This window comes from Ursus americanus, chromosome 2 (genome assembly GCF_024610735.1).
Source record: "Ursus americanus isolate L20-20 chromosome 2, mUrsAme1.1.p, whole genome shotgun sequence".
NCBI classification, from domain to species: Eukaryota; Metazoa; Chordata; class Mammalia; order Carnivora; family Ursidae; genus Ursus; species Ursus americanus.
This window is the reverse complement of record NC_142128.1, coordinates 84,382,172-84,396,732: the sequence shown is the minus strand read 5'-3', so window position 1 is coordinate 84,396,732 and position 14,561 is coordinate 84,382,172. Positions and strand designations below refer to the sequence as shown.

At 38.3% G+C, this 14,561-nt stretch overlaps 1 protein-coding gene across 3 annotated transcripts in view; it reads right to left on the bottom strand.

The window, feature by feature from the left end:
* The window catches only part of TSEN15 (tRNA splicing endonuclease subunit 15), a 92,265-nt gene extending 77,704 nt beyond the window's left edge, over window positions 1–14,561 (bottom strand). The window contains exons 1-3 of one of the 3 annotated variants that reach the window (XR_015722713.1): window positions 14,347–14,561; window positions 12,060–12,141; window positions 11,658–11,793 (exon numbers count right to left, since the gene is read on the bottom strand). Coding sequence is in view for 1 of the 3 variants with exons in the window: in XM_045811346.2 (XP_045667302.2) it covers window positions 11,658–11,793; window positions 12,060–12,141; window positions 14,347–14,472 (344 nt within the window). In the remaining 2 variants the exon portion in view is untranslated. The remainder of the gene's footprint in view (window positions 1–11,657; window positions 11,794–12,059; window positions 12,142–14,346) is intronic. The other 2 variants (XR_015722712.1, XM_045811346.2) reach the window with 2 other exon arrangements.

The following is a 14,561-nucleotide window of genomic DNA, read 5'->3' as shown; positions in this document are numbered from 1 at the left end:
TCTTTAAAATGTTATTTAGCAAGACTCTGCTGTAGGAACTGAGTAGTCTAAGACAGTTCATTCATTCATTCAACAAATACTTACTTAAGACCAAGTACTAGGTACCAAGCCAGACACTGGGACAAGAGCAATAAAAAGAGCAAAGTTCCTGCTTTCATGGAGGTTATTTTCTAGTGGAGGAAAGAAGATAGGAAACAATCAAAGACAACCAAATATATAATATATTGAGTAGCAATAAATGTGTAAGTGTTATAAAGGAGGACTATTTCATAGGCTGCAATTATACAGGGAGTGAGACGATAGAGCTTATACCAGAGTAATGACAGTATAGCAGAAGTGGTGAGAAATGACAGATTTTGGATATACTTTTAAGAAAGAACTGCCAGAATTTGTTGATGTATTAATTTGGGGTATGAGCACTGGGTGGACTAAAACCAATAAGAGATTATATAGCAAGGTTACAGGATACAGACTTATTATACAAAAGTCAAGGGCTTTCTTATATACCAGCAATGAACAATTGTAATATGAAATAAAAAAGACGACACCATTTACATTTGCATAAAAAATGAAATACTTAGGCATAAACCTAACAAGAATATGTACAGGATCTGTATAAGGAAAACTAAAAAACTCTGATGAAAAAAATCAGAGGAGATCTCAATAAATAGACAGTCCACAATCCTGGATAGGAAGGCTCAATATTGTTACGATGCTAATTCTTCCCAATGAGATCTACAGATTAAGCACAATCCCAAACAAAGCTCTCACAAGTTATTTTGTGGATATGGACAAACTGATTCTAAAGTTTATATGGAAAGGCAAAAGACCCAGAATAACACAACAGGGGAGAAGAACAAAGCGAAAGGACTGACATTACCTGACTTCCAGACTTACAAAGCTACAGTAATTAAGACGATGTGGTATTGGTGAAAGAACAGACAAACAGATTAATGGGCCAGAATAGAGAGCCCAGAACCGACGCCCACAAAAACAGTCAACTGATCTTTGACAAAGGAGCTAAAGCAGGTCAATAGAGAAAGAATTGTCTTTTCAACAAATGGTGCTGGAACAACCAAATATCAACATAGGGAAAAAAATGAATCTAGACTCTTTACACTTTTCACCAAAACTAACTCAAAGATCATCCCAGATCTAAATGTAAAACACTAAACCATAAAACTTGGAGAAGACGACATGGGAGAGAATCTAAGTGACCTTGGGTTTGGTGATGAGTTTTTAGATACAACACCAAAAATGTGATCCATGAAAGAAAAAATTTTTTAGTTGGACTCTATTATAATGAAAAACTTCTGTTCTGCAAAAGACACTATTAAGAGAATAAAAAGACAAGCCACAGTGGGGGAGAAAATATTTGCAGAACACATATTTGGTAAAAGAACTTGTATCCAAAACACATAAACCCTTAAAGCTCAACAAAAAGAAAAAAAAATCCTAAATAAAAAATGGGCAAAAGATCTGAACACTCACCTCACCAAAGAAGATATACAGATGGCACATAAACATATGAAAAGATGCTCAACATCATATGTCATTAGGAAACTGCAAATTTAAAAAACTGAGACACTGCTTATGCACCTATTAGCGCAGCTAAAACTCAAAAAACTAAATGCATGGTGATGAGGATGCACACTGCTAAGTGGAAGAAGCCAAGGCTTCATACGGTACGATCTCCACTATACAACATTCTGGAAAAGGCAAGACTGTATAGAAAGTGAAAAGTTCAGGGGCTGCTGCGGGTTCAGGGTAAGGGCAGAGAGATGAATACATGGAGCATAGGGATTTTTAGGGTGCTGAAACTATTCTGTACATCATGGTGGATACATGACATTATGAATTTGTCAAAACAAATAGAATTGTACAACAAAGAATGAACCCTAATGTAAACTATGGGCTTTAGTTAAAATAATGTATCAATACTGGTTCATTAATTATAACAAATGTACTACACTAATGCACAATGTTAATAAGAACACTAATAAACACTAAAAACAGCGTTGGGCTGGGGCTTATATGGGAATTCTCTGTACTATCTGCTCAATTGTTCCATAAATCTAAAATAAATTGTTCCATAAATCTATATACAAACTGACTCCAAGGGTTTTGGCCTGAGTTTCAGAATGAATAGAGTTCCCACTGACTGACACGGGGAAAACTGCAGAAGGACCAGTTTAGGGGGCAAATCAAGAGTTCTTTTTGACCTATTATTTGAGATACCTCTTAGATCTCAGTGGAAATGTCAAATAGGCAGTCAAATATGAGTCTCAGGCTCAAAGAGAGATTGAGGTAGAGACATAAATTTGGGGTCCTCAGTATATCTATGATACTTAAAACCATGGAACCAGATGAGGCTGTCTAGGGAGTATGAAGAAGAGAAAAAAGCTCAGAGATCTGTGCCTTAGCACACTTTAACATTTAGAGGCTAGAAACCTGAAAATAGTCAGCAAAGGAGGCAAAGAAATGGCAAGCGCTGGAGAGTGACTTAACCTCCTCAAACCCCCGAGTTGTGCTCTTGCACTAATAGCTGATCATTTCCTACATTCTCAGACTTGTGTATTTGAATTGGAGTCTTTAGAGAAAATGGACACAAGTATTCTAATTCCTACTATTCCTATTCACATAGTCTCCCCACCTTTGTTTCAGGATATACCTTGTCCCTCAAAGACATCAAAGCAGCACAACTCTTCCTCTTCCTCTTATCTTTGAATTCCTTATTCCATTCTGCCTCTCCTCATCTACAGCTGCCCACCGGGATGGTGGCTACTTCCTCATATTCTTTCTACGTCCGTCCCTCCTTCCCTCTCTTCTTCCTCGTTCTCCCGTTCCCATCTCTCTCTCTCTCTCTCTCTCTCTCTCTCTCACACACACACACACACACACACACAGAGGCAAGCACGCACACCCTGTCCTAGGGCTTTCTCACGAGTTGCACACAGGTACTCCCTCTGCTGTTACTAATACCGAGTCATAATGAACCATTTGCAATTTTCAGGCTCTCTCAGCCTTCAGTACCTTGCTCATGCTATTGATTCTGTCAGGAACATCCACTTCCACCCCCATTCCATATGGGACGCCTACAGATATTTCAAACGACTTGTCCTTCAGGAAGCTTTCTCAGTCTCCCCCGCCTCCCACACTAGCAGCCGAGGTCAGATCTCCCCCCTCTGCAGTCTTCCTCAGTGCCCTGTACCTACTTCTCGTTCCATTTATCCCACTGGACATAAATGCCTGTCTGTCTCAGCTCTAGACTGTGAGCATCATGGGGGCAAGGACTCTGATGCTTTGTACCCCATAAGTCCAGTACACAACAGGCACCCAATAAATGAATGGGAAACCTAGAAAATATTGGAGTAATCTGCAATTTGCCTTTTTATCTACCTCTAAAACCAAAACATGCTGCTACTTTGCCTCTAGATAGTCTATAATTATATTTATATTCATTATATTTAATGCTTAAATAAAAAGTATAATTATATACATTTTTAACATTTTTACTGATAGGCATATTATTTTGGTATAAGAACAATAAATAAAATTTTAATTTTCCCTACACATCTTAGTGTTTTAAAATATGGGTTCTTTTTCTTCTCCCTGTAAGAACACTGATATAACATATTTAAAGATAAACAATCAGTCCATTTTTATTATCTGGGTTACTGCTGTGATAACACATGAACAGCTAATATTTTAAAAGTAATCATGTTCTTTAAAAAGGGAAAATTACTATTAATAGTTTTAAAACAGAATATTTAAACGCTACATTAGTTCTGACAAAGAAAAAAGGACTGCAGCTTTTTTGGTTCAATGTAGGAGGAAGAGAGAGCGTATTCTTTTGAAAATGGTGTAGGAAACAGGTCGATATGGCTTAATAAGCCGAGCATCAGATTTTAAAAATTAGACTCATATGCGGAATTTAAGAAAGAAAACAGGAGAACATATGGGAAGGAGGAAAAGAAAAAAAGGAGAGGGAAACAAGCCATAGGTGACTCTTTTTTTTTTTTTTTTTAAGATTTTATTTATTTGTCAGAGAGCGAGCGAGCGCAAGCGGGGGAGGCAGGCAGAGGGAGAAGAGGCTCCCCACTGAGCAAGAAGCCCAATGTGGGACTTGATCCCGGGACCCTGGGATCATGACCTGAGCTGAACACAAGACACTTAACGGACTAACCCACCCAGGCAACCTGCCATAAATGACTCTTAACAACAGAGAACAAACAGGGTTGCTGGAGGTAGGTGGGTGGGGGATAGGCTAGATGGATGATGGGTAGTAAGGAGGGCACTTGTGATGAGCACTGAGTGTTATATGTAAGTGATGAATCATTGAATTCTACTCCTGAAACCAATATTGTACTGTACGTTCACTAAAAAATTTAAATTAAAAAAAATCACAGACTATGAATCCTAACTTTGGCTCTGACACTCATTTCTATGTGTAATGAACTGTTTTCACTTCTTACCACATAAATTCTCCTTAACTGTAGGATCCTGAAACCAAATGACTAAAGTTCTTAGACTGTTGGCCTTATGGCTGCTGAACTAGCAGATGACCAATTTGATATACAGAATGTTGGAGCCTTTTTCTAAGTTTCTAGAGTAATATTCAGATTGGAAGATGCTAAGAAAGAGAACATTCAGAAAAATTTTCTCTGAGATAAAAAGGCTGAGGGTTCCCATTTTAGAGAGGTTATCAATCACCATAAATCACAATAAATGCTACTAATTTGTGGGAGTGGGAGGATACAACGGCCGCTGGAGAGGCTCCATGCTCACACAAGCCATCCACTATCCTCTGGCACCAAGAGGAGAGGACTTTATAATTTAGTCAGGTCTCAAAAGAATGAATGATTCACTTGTATCACTAAGCAAGGAATTATGATCCTTTGTAACATAGGAGATTCATAGATCATTTCAAGAAACAGTATCTTAACTGTCCTTGGATTTCATAATTGCACAAAACACTTCGCTCAGCTTTTTTTGAAACTTGTAACATCTATAAACACAGATAAGCTTAAAATATGGCAACTGTGGTTTTAGTTTTCAGCACATCTTTCATATATTACTGAAGAAACTAAACTGACAATGAAATCAAGAGACGACATAGGCTCTACCAGGAAAAAAACCTCATAGTTAAAAACAGAAAAACAGAGGTGCCTGGCCAGCTCAACGTCAGTGGAGCATGTGACTCTTGATGTCAGGGTTGTGAGTTCAAACCCCACACTGGGCACAGAGGTTACTTTAAAAAAAAAAAAAAACAAAAACCCCACACATGAAAAAATTTTTCCTCCTAATTTGCTATGTGCCCTTGTGTGAGTTACTTAAGATATTTTCCTATTTACAACTACCTATAATACTATTACAGAAACCTGTAATACTATTATCCTAACTTTGTTATAATATACTTCTCCCATTTAGGGGCATTCAACAAATATCAATGGCCAAAAAGAAACTAATCAAACTATCTGACATCATTTGCTACCCTGCGTTGAAAAAGTCCTCTGGCTTTCGTTAGGATTCCTCTGGTTGTCTCATCTTTAAATTCATCAGATCTCTTTGACCTCAATGAATTTATTAATATAATTTTATACCATTGCTCTGTCTGGGGAAACTGTACTCATAACATTTACAGTCATTTACCGAACTTGCTGCATGGATTCCTAGATTAACTTTAGTAAGAAATAATCTAGAGTACTTTCCATATGCATATTCCATATAAATATATAACTTAATATAGTATTTTAAAATGTAAGCTAAAAATCATTTTACATTAGCTTTAAGAAGTGTTTTTAGATGAGAGAAAAAGGAGATGTGTCCTTCCCTTCAAGAAACACAACCTCCTACTCCATCAGCATAATTTTCCTACTAGATAGTCATATATGGGCTCTTTACCAATTCTATTCTCCCACTGGAGATCAGCAATTAGTATTAAATCAATATTTTCACAAGGGACTATTAGACACAAGACCTTCTGAGACTTGAAATATATGTCAAAGTGTTTTAACTATGAACATATATTATGTATAACTGCTTTACAGATATCACTGGTCACAGAACATACTTTTTGCTCAGAGTAATGCATTCACTAACTTCCATTCAAATACACATTCACCCTGCACACTTGCCAGAAACTATGTAAATTAAATTAGGTCCAAAGCCTGGAAAAACATGTGGGAAATGGATACAAAAACTGTTGAGGCATTCTTAGAAACTCACACAGATAAATCATTACATGCTGCCTAGAACTGTTACCTTTTAAGGAGTCAGCAAATATATACACACCATAAAATAAATAATGGGGAAAAAAGCCATGCAAATATATATGCTACTTGGACACTCAGTAGTCAAGCAGCAAGACAGCTACTGAAGTAACTTTAATAGATACAGGGAGATTGTTTATTGTCATCACCGGGGAAATATTTTATAGCTAAGTTGTAGTTACCTCCATAAATGATACAGTTTAGTCCAGTTTTACAAACAACAGACTCCAAAATTTAGGATTAAATAAAGAAGACAGCTCTTATGCCTTACATGCTGTATGTCTTTTGTAAACAACATGAGCTTTCACCACCAGCAAACTACCAACTCCTCTGGCTCTCACTCTTTGTATACTACCCAGATTCCCTAGTAATAACAATGTTATTTAATGCTTTTGAGGGAAACAGAGCATTCACACACACACACAGCCCATATATCAAGGCACTAAGCAGCACAGGACAGGACAGTGATTCACTAGTGCTATATTCAAGTAGACGCTGCAGTGTGTGACAAGTAATTCGTTTCTAACAATAAAGTACCAAAGTTGGCAAGGTTATGTTTTAATATAAAATTAGTATTCCCTATAATATATCATCATTCTCATCTACTCACATTCCACCATGCTTTCCTGAGTGAGAGTCAAAGGGGAAGTCAGCAGTAAGAGGTCCTGGGGACAATAGATGACCAAAGCCTATAATACTAATACTGTGCTGTAGTCCAAGGGAAGTGAACTGGAATCACAAGCCAGAACAATAACGGTAACAAAGGTTAAAACCACCAGTAAATGCTAGGCATTAAGTATCAATGGTTACCAAGAATACACAGAGAGAGGTAACCAGACATTATATGCCTATGGATCAAAGAACAGACCACCAGCTACATGAAGGTCTTACTAATGTGATCAAATTAAATCTATCAACCCTCTGGTTCCAGCTGCCAATTTGCAGAAAAGGCAGAGGAGAGAGAAACACGTTGCAATGCACCGTGAATGAGCGGTTGGCAAACCCAGACTACAGGAGAGGAGGCAGGTCAAATGGCCCAGGTTCTTTAACAGGAAAATTGTAAGAGGCAGAACCCATACATCAAGGGTTAGTAAACTACCGGTGTGTGAGCCAAATCTGAAATGCCCTCTATTTTTTATCAATAAAGTTATAAGAACATAGCCACACCCATGTGTTTATGTACTGTCTATGGCTGCTTTCATACTAACATGGCAGAGCTGAGTTATGATAGAGACAAAAAGCCTGCAAAACCAAAAATCTTTGCTATCCAGAGCTTTATGGAAAAGGTTTGCCAATCTCTACTACAGACTAATGGAGACTTATAACAAAAAAAAATTTTAACAGGCAAAATTTGTGAGACACAAATAACTCTACAAACTATTTGTAGAGATAGAGCTGATTTTAAATTTTATATGGAAAATAAAAGGACTTAGTATAGCCCCCCCCAAAAAAACTTTGAAAAAGAACAAAGTTGAAGGACTTACACTACCTGATTTCAAGTCTTCCTACAAAGTTATAGTAATCAAGATAGTATGACACTGACAAAAGGACAGACACCCAGTTCAAGAGTATAGACTAGAGAGTTCAGAAACAGACGTACACACATGGTCAAGTGATTTTCAACAAGGTGTCAGAGCAATTAATTTACGCTGGAACAACTGGAATGCATTTGCAAAAAGAAAAAAAGGAAAAAGAGCCCTGAACCTCTTTGCTCACACCATATATAAAACTCAACTCCAATTAATCACAGACCTAAAAGTAAAAACCAGAACTGTACAACTTTGAAAAGAAAACATAGGAGCAAATTTTATGACTGTGGGTTAAGCGCACATTTCTTACATAAAACACAAAACTACAAACTGTGAAAGAAAAAATGATAAACTGAACATCAATCAAAAACTTCTGTTCTTCCAAAGATATTAAGACAAGTCATAGACTGAAAGAAATTATTTTCAAAAGAATATTTGATAAAGGAATTGTGTCTAGAACACATAAAGAACTCTTACAATTTATTAAGAACACAACACAGTCTTTAAAATATAAACAATAGATTTGAACGGATACTTGACCAAAGAAGAGGTCCAGGTGGCAACTGGTAGATGAAAAGCTGCTCAACTTCATTAGTCATTAGGGAAATACAAATTTAAAGCCACAATGAGATAACTCCACGTACTTAATTGAATGGCTGAAATTAAATAAACTGACCATCCAAAATGTTGCTAAGCTGTGGAGCAACTAGAACATCTATACTTTGCTGGTGGGCACAGAAAATAGCACAGCAGCTTTGGAAAATAGTCTGGCAGTTTCTTATAAAGTTAAAAATACATTTATCATATGAACTAGTTAGTAATTCAGTGCCTAAATATTCATTCACTCAAGAGAATCGCAGGCATATGTCTACACAAAAACCTAAAGAGAATGTTTACAGCTTTCATCCATAAAAGCCAAAAACCAGAAACAATCCAAATGTCCAACAACTGGTGATTGGTTAAACACACTGTGGCACATCCACACAATGGAATACTACTCAGCAACGAAAAGGGGCACACTACTGATAAATGCAACAACACGGAAGAGTCTCCAAAGCATCATGCTAAGGGAGAGAGGCATGACACAAAGCCTATGATTCTATTGATATGACACTCTGGAAAAGACAAAACTATAGGAATTGATGACAGAGGAGCATGAGTGAAGTTTTGGGGGAATTGTGTATTGGTTCCATGACTACACACTTACTAAAAACTCACATGTCTGTATCCGTAAAATGAGTGATTTTTTACTGTATATAAATTTTACCTCAATAAGCCTGACTTAACGAAAAAAATGCACAACTGGGGCGCCTGGGTGGCTCAGTCGGTTAAGCATCTGCCTTCAGCTCAGGTCATGATCTTGGGGTCCAGGCATCGAGCCCAGCATCGGGCTCCCTGCTCAGCAGGGAGTCTGCTTTTCCCTCTACCTCTGCCCTTTCCCCCTGCTCGTGCTCTCTTTTTCTCTCTCTCAAATAAATAAAATCTTTTAAGATACACACACACACATATATACATATATAAACATATGTTTTTAAATACACATATTTATATATATGTATAAAATAAATATGATGAAACATTACCCAGCAAAAGAATGAAATCTTGGTATTCATAACAATATGGGTGATCCTACACGATATTAAGCTAAGTGAAATAAGCCAGAAAAAGATAAATACCATGATTTCACTAAAATGTGGAATCTAAAAAACAAAACAACAAGCAAATAAACATAAACCCAGAAATAGACTTATAAATAGAGAACAAACTGATGGTTGCCAGAGAGAGGAGGGTTGGGGGAAAGGCGAAATAGGTGAAGGGGATTAAGAGGTACAAACTTCTGATAATAAAATAAATAAATTATGGGGGATGAAAAGTACAACATAGAGAATATAGTCAACAATATCATAATTACTTTGTATGGTGACACATGGTAACTACACTTATTGTGGTGAACATTTTGTAATGTATATAACTCTCGAATCACTATGTTGTACCCCTGAAACTTCAATAATACTGTATGTTAACTACACCTCAATAAAAAAAAGATTTAAAAACATCAATAGAAATAGAAAGAAAGAAACAGAACTCTAATAGCCATGATACTTTGTTATCTACTATGATACTTTGATGCAATTCACTTAATCCTGTATAATCTTTTGGAAACAGTAGAGTATAAATAAAGATACACTTTTTCACATTTTATGTGAAATTACATAAAAGAAGTAAGCCTATAAGCCATTCAGAATTTTAGTGCTGATGAAATGAGAGTATACTTAGGAATGTACTTTGAAATACTATAACATTGTCTACAAAGGCAAAATACAGCTACAGCTAGCTGTAGCCCTGACAAAGATTAATTCATAGTATATAAATAACTTCTGTGACTCAAGGAAAAACAACCTAACAAAAAAACATGGACAGAAACAGGCAATTCACAGAAAAGGAACTCAAATGGCTCAAATCATTTGTAATCAGGGAAGTAGAAATATAAAATGTGCTCATTCGTGGTTTGTCTTAATTATGCAGAAACTTTTTGGACAGGTTACATTGTTATTGTGTGAGAAAAAGAAGGTATTAGTTTATGGGTGACTCTTTGAATAGGGCTACAGCTAGCTCTGAGAGTACCTTTGAGTGATTTAGAGATATACAAAAAAAGTCTCTTCACCAGGGTCGAAGTCGTGGCGAGCAGCACCAGCCGGATGTCAGACCCGCTTAGAACAGGCCCTCTTGTGCGAGGCACCATCTGTGCATGTAGGCAGTTCCCTGCCCTTGAAGCATGTCTACTGAGTCCTGGCTTTCCACAAAGAACACTAAAAGTTGCTGCTGTGTAGATGGTGTCACTGAAAGGCTTTACGCAGAGGAATGATACTCTTGATGGTTCCATGTGGTTGTAGCAGGGGGTGGGGAGTGGGCAAATGGGTTAAAGGAGTCAAAAGGCACAAACTTCCAGTTATAAAATAAATAAATTATGGCAATGCAATGGCATACAGTACAGCATGGCAACTACAGTTAATAACACTGTATTGTATATTTGAAAGTGACTAAGAAAGTAGATCTTAAAAGTTCTCATCATCATAAAACAAATTCTGTAACTACGTATGGTGATAGATCTCCACTGACAGGAAAGTAGATGTGAAAACTAGGGTACAATCATACGATGGAATATGATATGGCAGCCAAAACCGAATACATAATGGATAAATCTCAACAATATAATACTGGGTGTATAAAGTCAGGTCAAAAGATTATATGCTCTTTATAAAGTTAAAAAGATCTAAAATTTAAAAATTTCCAATGAGTATGGGATACAGGATGAGTTACCTCAGGACAGTGGAAGCAAAGAAGGAGGGGACCCGCACAGTTAGATGTAAGTTACCGTCAAGAATCTAGTTTTGTTTTGTGAGGTTGATTTGGAGAACATGTCATGAAATAAAGATATGTTTAATCCAATTCTGTGTAGCAAAGGTTTTTTAAAAAGATCCCATGACACTTTCTTTGATTTCAACTTGCAAGTTAAGCACACCCTTCACCAACAAACATAATTGGTATAATTTGTATCAATTCACAATTCACAATTCAAGTATAATGGTCTTGCCTCCTTGTAAGAACGAAAACATTTTCTGTTCTCTTTATGATAGTATTTCTATCATATATATTCCTTTCCTGAAAAAGTACTGACAATACAGTAGTGCTAAATACTTGTTAAATGCTCATATTTAACTTATTCCTCAAATTACCAAGAGTAAAGTTAGGATCCCTGTACCCTATATTCCTTTAAAAATATATCACTACCTCGAATTTAATGATTCCTAGTGGAAAGGAACTAACCTGTTAAAGACCAAAATCACCTGCCCACCTGTTATGGCTGAGGGAAGCACTGATGGGTGTAGGCACCACGGTCTGTAATCCTTCTCCTTCTATCTCTGTCCCGACAAGGCAGATGAGCTGGAGGTCTGGTAATCCAACACAATTTACTTCATGCCAACTTTTACCTGAAAGTGCATCATTTAACGGACAATAATGTTTATCAAAAGTAAAAGACAAAATTATAAATTCTACCTAATACTCCACTGAGCAAACATCACCCATAATGTTATCTTCTCTTTACTTTTCTAGTATTTTCTGTTACCCTGTAATTCCCAATGTAAATGAAGAAATTACAAAACTGACAAAATAGAAAATGCTTAAATGCCATATCCCAACCCAACTCCCCATGCCCCCGCCATAACCCCAACAATAAAACAATAAAATAACTTACTCTCCATGAGGTCCAGGTAAACCAAGAATGCTATATAAACTTGGCTGGCATCTCCTATATCTAATTCCATCATTTCTAAATACTGAAAATAAAAATGTAATTGTCAGAGAAGGAAGAATCTCTTAATATTTTCTTTCACTCAATCAACTACTCATAAAATATATATAAAAAGTAGAAGACTCTCTTCTAGATACAGTGGGAGATAGAAAGCAGTTATCATCTGATCCCCGTCTCTAAAAAATACTTGGCAATTTTTAAGGCAAACACACGCACACTTGCAATTGTTAGGCAAATAACCCATAACAGTAATTAAAAACCAGTGTGTGAAAAAAAAAAAAAACATGACACAAGTCAGAGGAGCTCTACTGGGATGGGTTGGTTGGTGAGTGTTTCATGGCAGAGGCGGATACAGATCGGGCCCTGAAGGGTGGATATGATCTGAGTAAATAGAGAAGACAGGATAACAGTGTGAGTAATCACGCATAGGTGGGAATAGGCCACATGTATTCAAAGGCCTATAAAGAAATCTATCTACTGGGAGTAGAGACATCTTTTAATAGGATTTCTGCTGCAGCACGTTAATGAGAGCCACTATTTCCATGGTCTCTGTTTGCCTATGAAGAAAGTCCGCTAAAATGCCGCTCCCAACTTCTTTCAGACTTGCTGGTCAGCACTGGAGAACATTCTTCAGTGGACTACCCCTGCAAGGGAAGCCTGAGGTTTTCTAGCTATCCCAGTGATTCACTGGGTAAGGAGGCCTAATGCAGAGGTGAGGCATTAGCAGACCTGCATGGGTACAGACCTGCAGTCGTATTCTCCCACTAGCTTCATCATCAGTATGGACAGGTTCAGGAGAACAGGGGTACTATTAGTTGTCCCCCTCACATCTCAAATGTTTGAAAATGACACTGAAATTAATTGGTAATTGGAGACCAGGTTGCAAGGTCTTGATAGCTAAGCTAAAAGTCTGAATTTTACCCATAAAGAAATAGTGAGGATTTCTAAGCATGAAAATAAAACAATGAAATTAATGTTCATTACTATATATTTTTTATAAATCATATAGTGCTTACTATATATCAAGTGCTTTATAAATATTAACTGATTTAATCCTGTCACAACCCTCTACGGTAAGTACTATTATTACTGTATTTTACAGATGAAGAAACTGAAGAACAATGAGATCTTAAAACTTCCAAAAACAAAAAACTACAAAGCTGGTGATCTAACAGAGTTTTCAAACTCGAGCAGTCAAAGCCTCAGGCAGAACTTTTGGGTTCATGCTCCTTAACAGTGTTACGGTTCTTCTTTTTATGGCACCGAATGACATATCCCTGTTTCTTTTTCTCACCTTGACAGGAAATAAGGGGATAGAGGAGGAGGATAAAATCAAGAGAGAACATGAAAAGGGGTTAACTCCTTTCATTTTCTTGGCTGTTTCTAGATAATGATCTATGAAATACTGCTTCCCAGCATAAGACTATTGTACTAAAATAACCAGACCAGTCTCTGAGATTCCTACAAAACACCCATCTCCATTCACTGTCCATTCATTGCTTGGGAAGTTACTGGTCCAAGGCAGCAATTTGCCAAGCAGAAGCAAGCAAAGGTACTCTACCTCTTTGCTGCTTTACAAAACAAAACAAAACAAAACAAAACAAAACAAAACAAAACAAAACAAAACAACAAAAAAACACACCACACCCAAATGTTCAGCAGCTCTGCTTTGGGGAAGAATCTATGCAAACTTTACAAGAAATTAGAAAAATCAGGAAATCGCACTTCAGCAAAATCACAACGCACACTCTGGGCTCAAGGCTAAGTGCAAACGTGGCTGTGCCTAAGCCTTGATCTTTCTACCTATCCATGGCCCGCAAGCTGTTTTTTGCTGTGGGTACTGTGGTTACTCGGTTACAGCGAGAATTAAATGAGACCATCCTCAGAAGGGGCCCCACACAGCAAAACTCAGAAATTGGTGGAATGATTATTATTGGGCTCTGCCCGGAGAGGAGCTGGGTTTAACGTCTTGCTCTGGAAAGGCTTGGGTGGGTGTGTGTCTGGGGCGGGAGGATGAGAGGGGGTCAGAACAATAGTTCAACTCCTTTAAACAAACAAAACCAAGCCTGCCCGCCACGGGCAGTGTGCACGCGGGTCCCCTTCCGGGAGGTTCGCGCGCAAACTCTGCAACCCGGCCCCGCAGGGAGGCAAGGGCCGAGGGGACGGCGGCGGCCTTCCACCCGGGGAAGGGGCCCCGGATGGGCGCCCTGCTCCTCTCGCGCCTGCTGACCTTTGGGTGGGTGCCCATCCAGGCGTCCTCCGGGGCCCATGGGTGGGCACCGCCGCCGCTGCGAACGCCGCCCGGGTCCAGACCGCTGCAGCCCGGGGTGGGCTCGGAATCACCGCGCTCCTCCATGCGGGGCAGGGCGGCGAGCGGGTGGTGCACCGCGCCCCGCGCCCGGCCAGAAGCAGGGGCGCGCGCGTCCGGGTTCCGCTTCCCGGGCG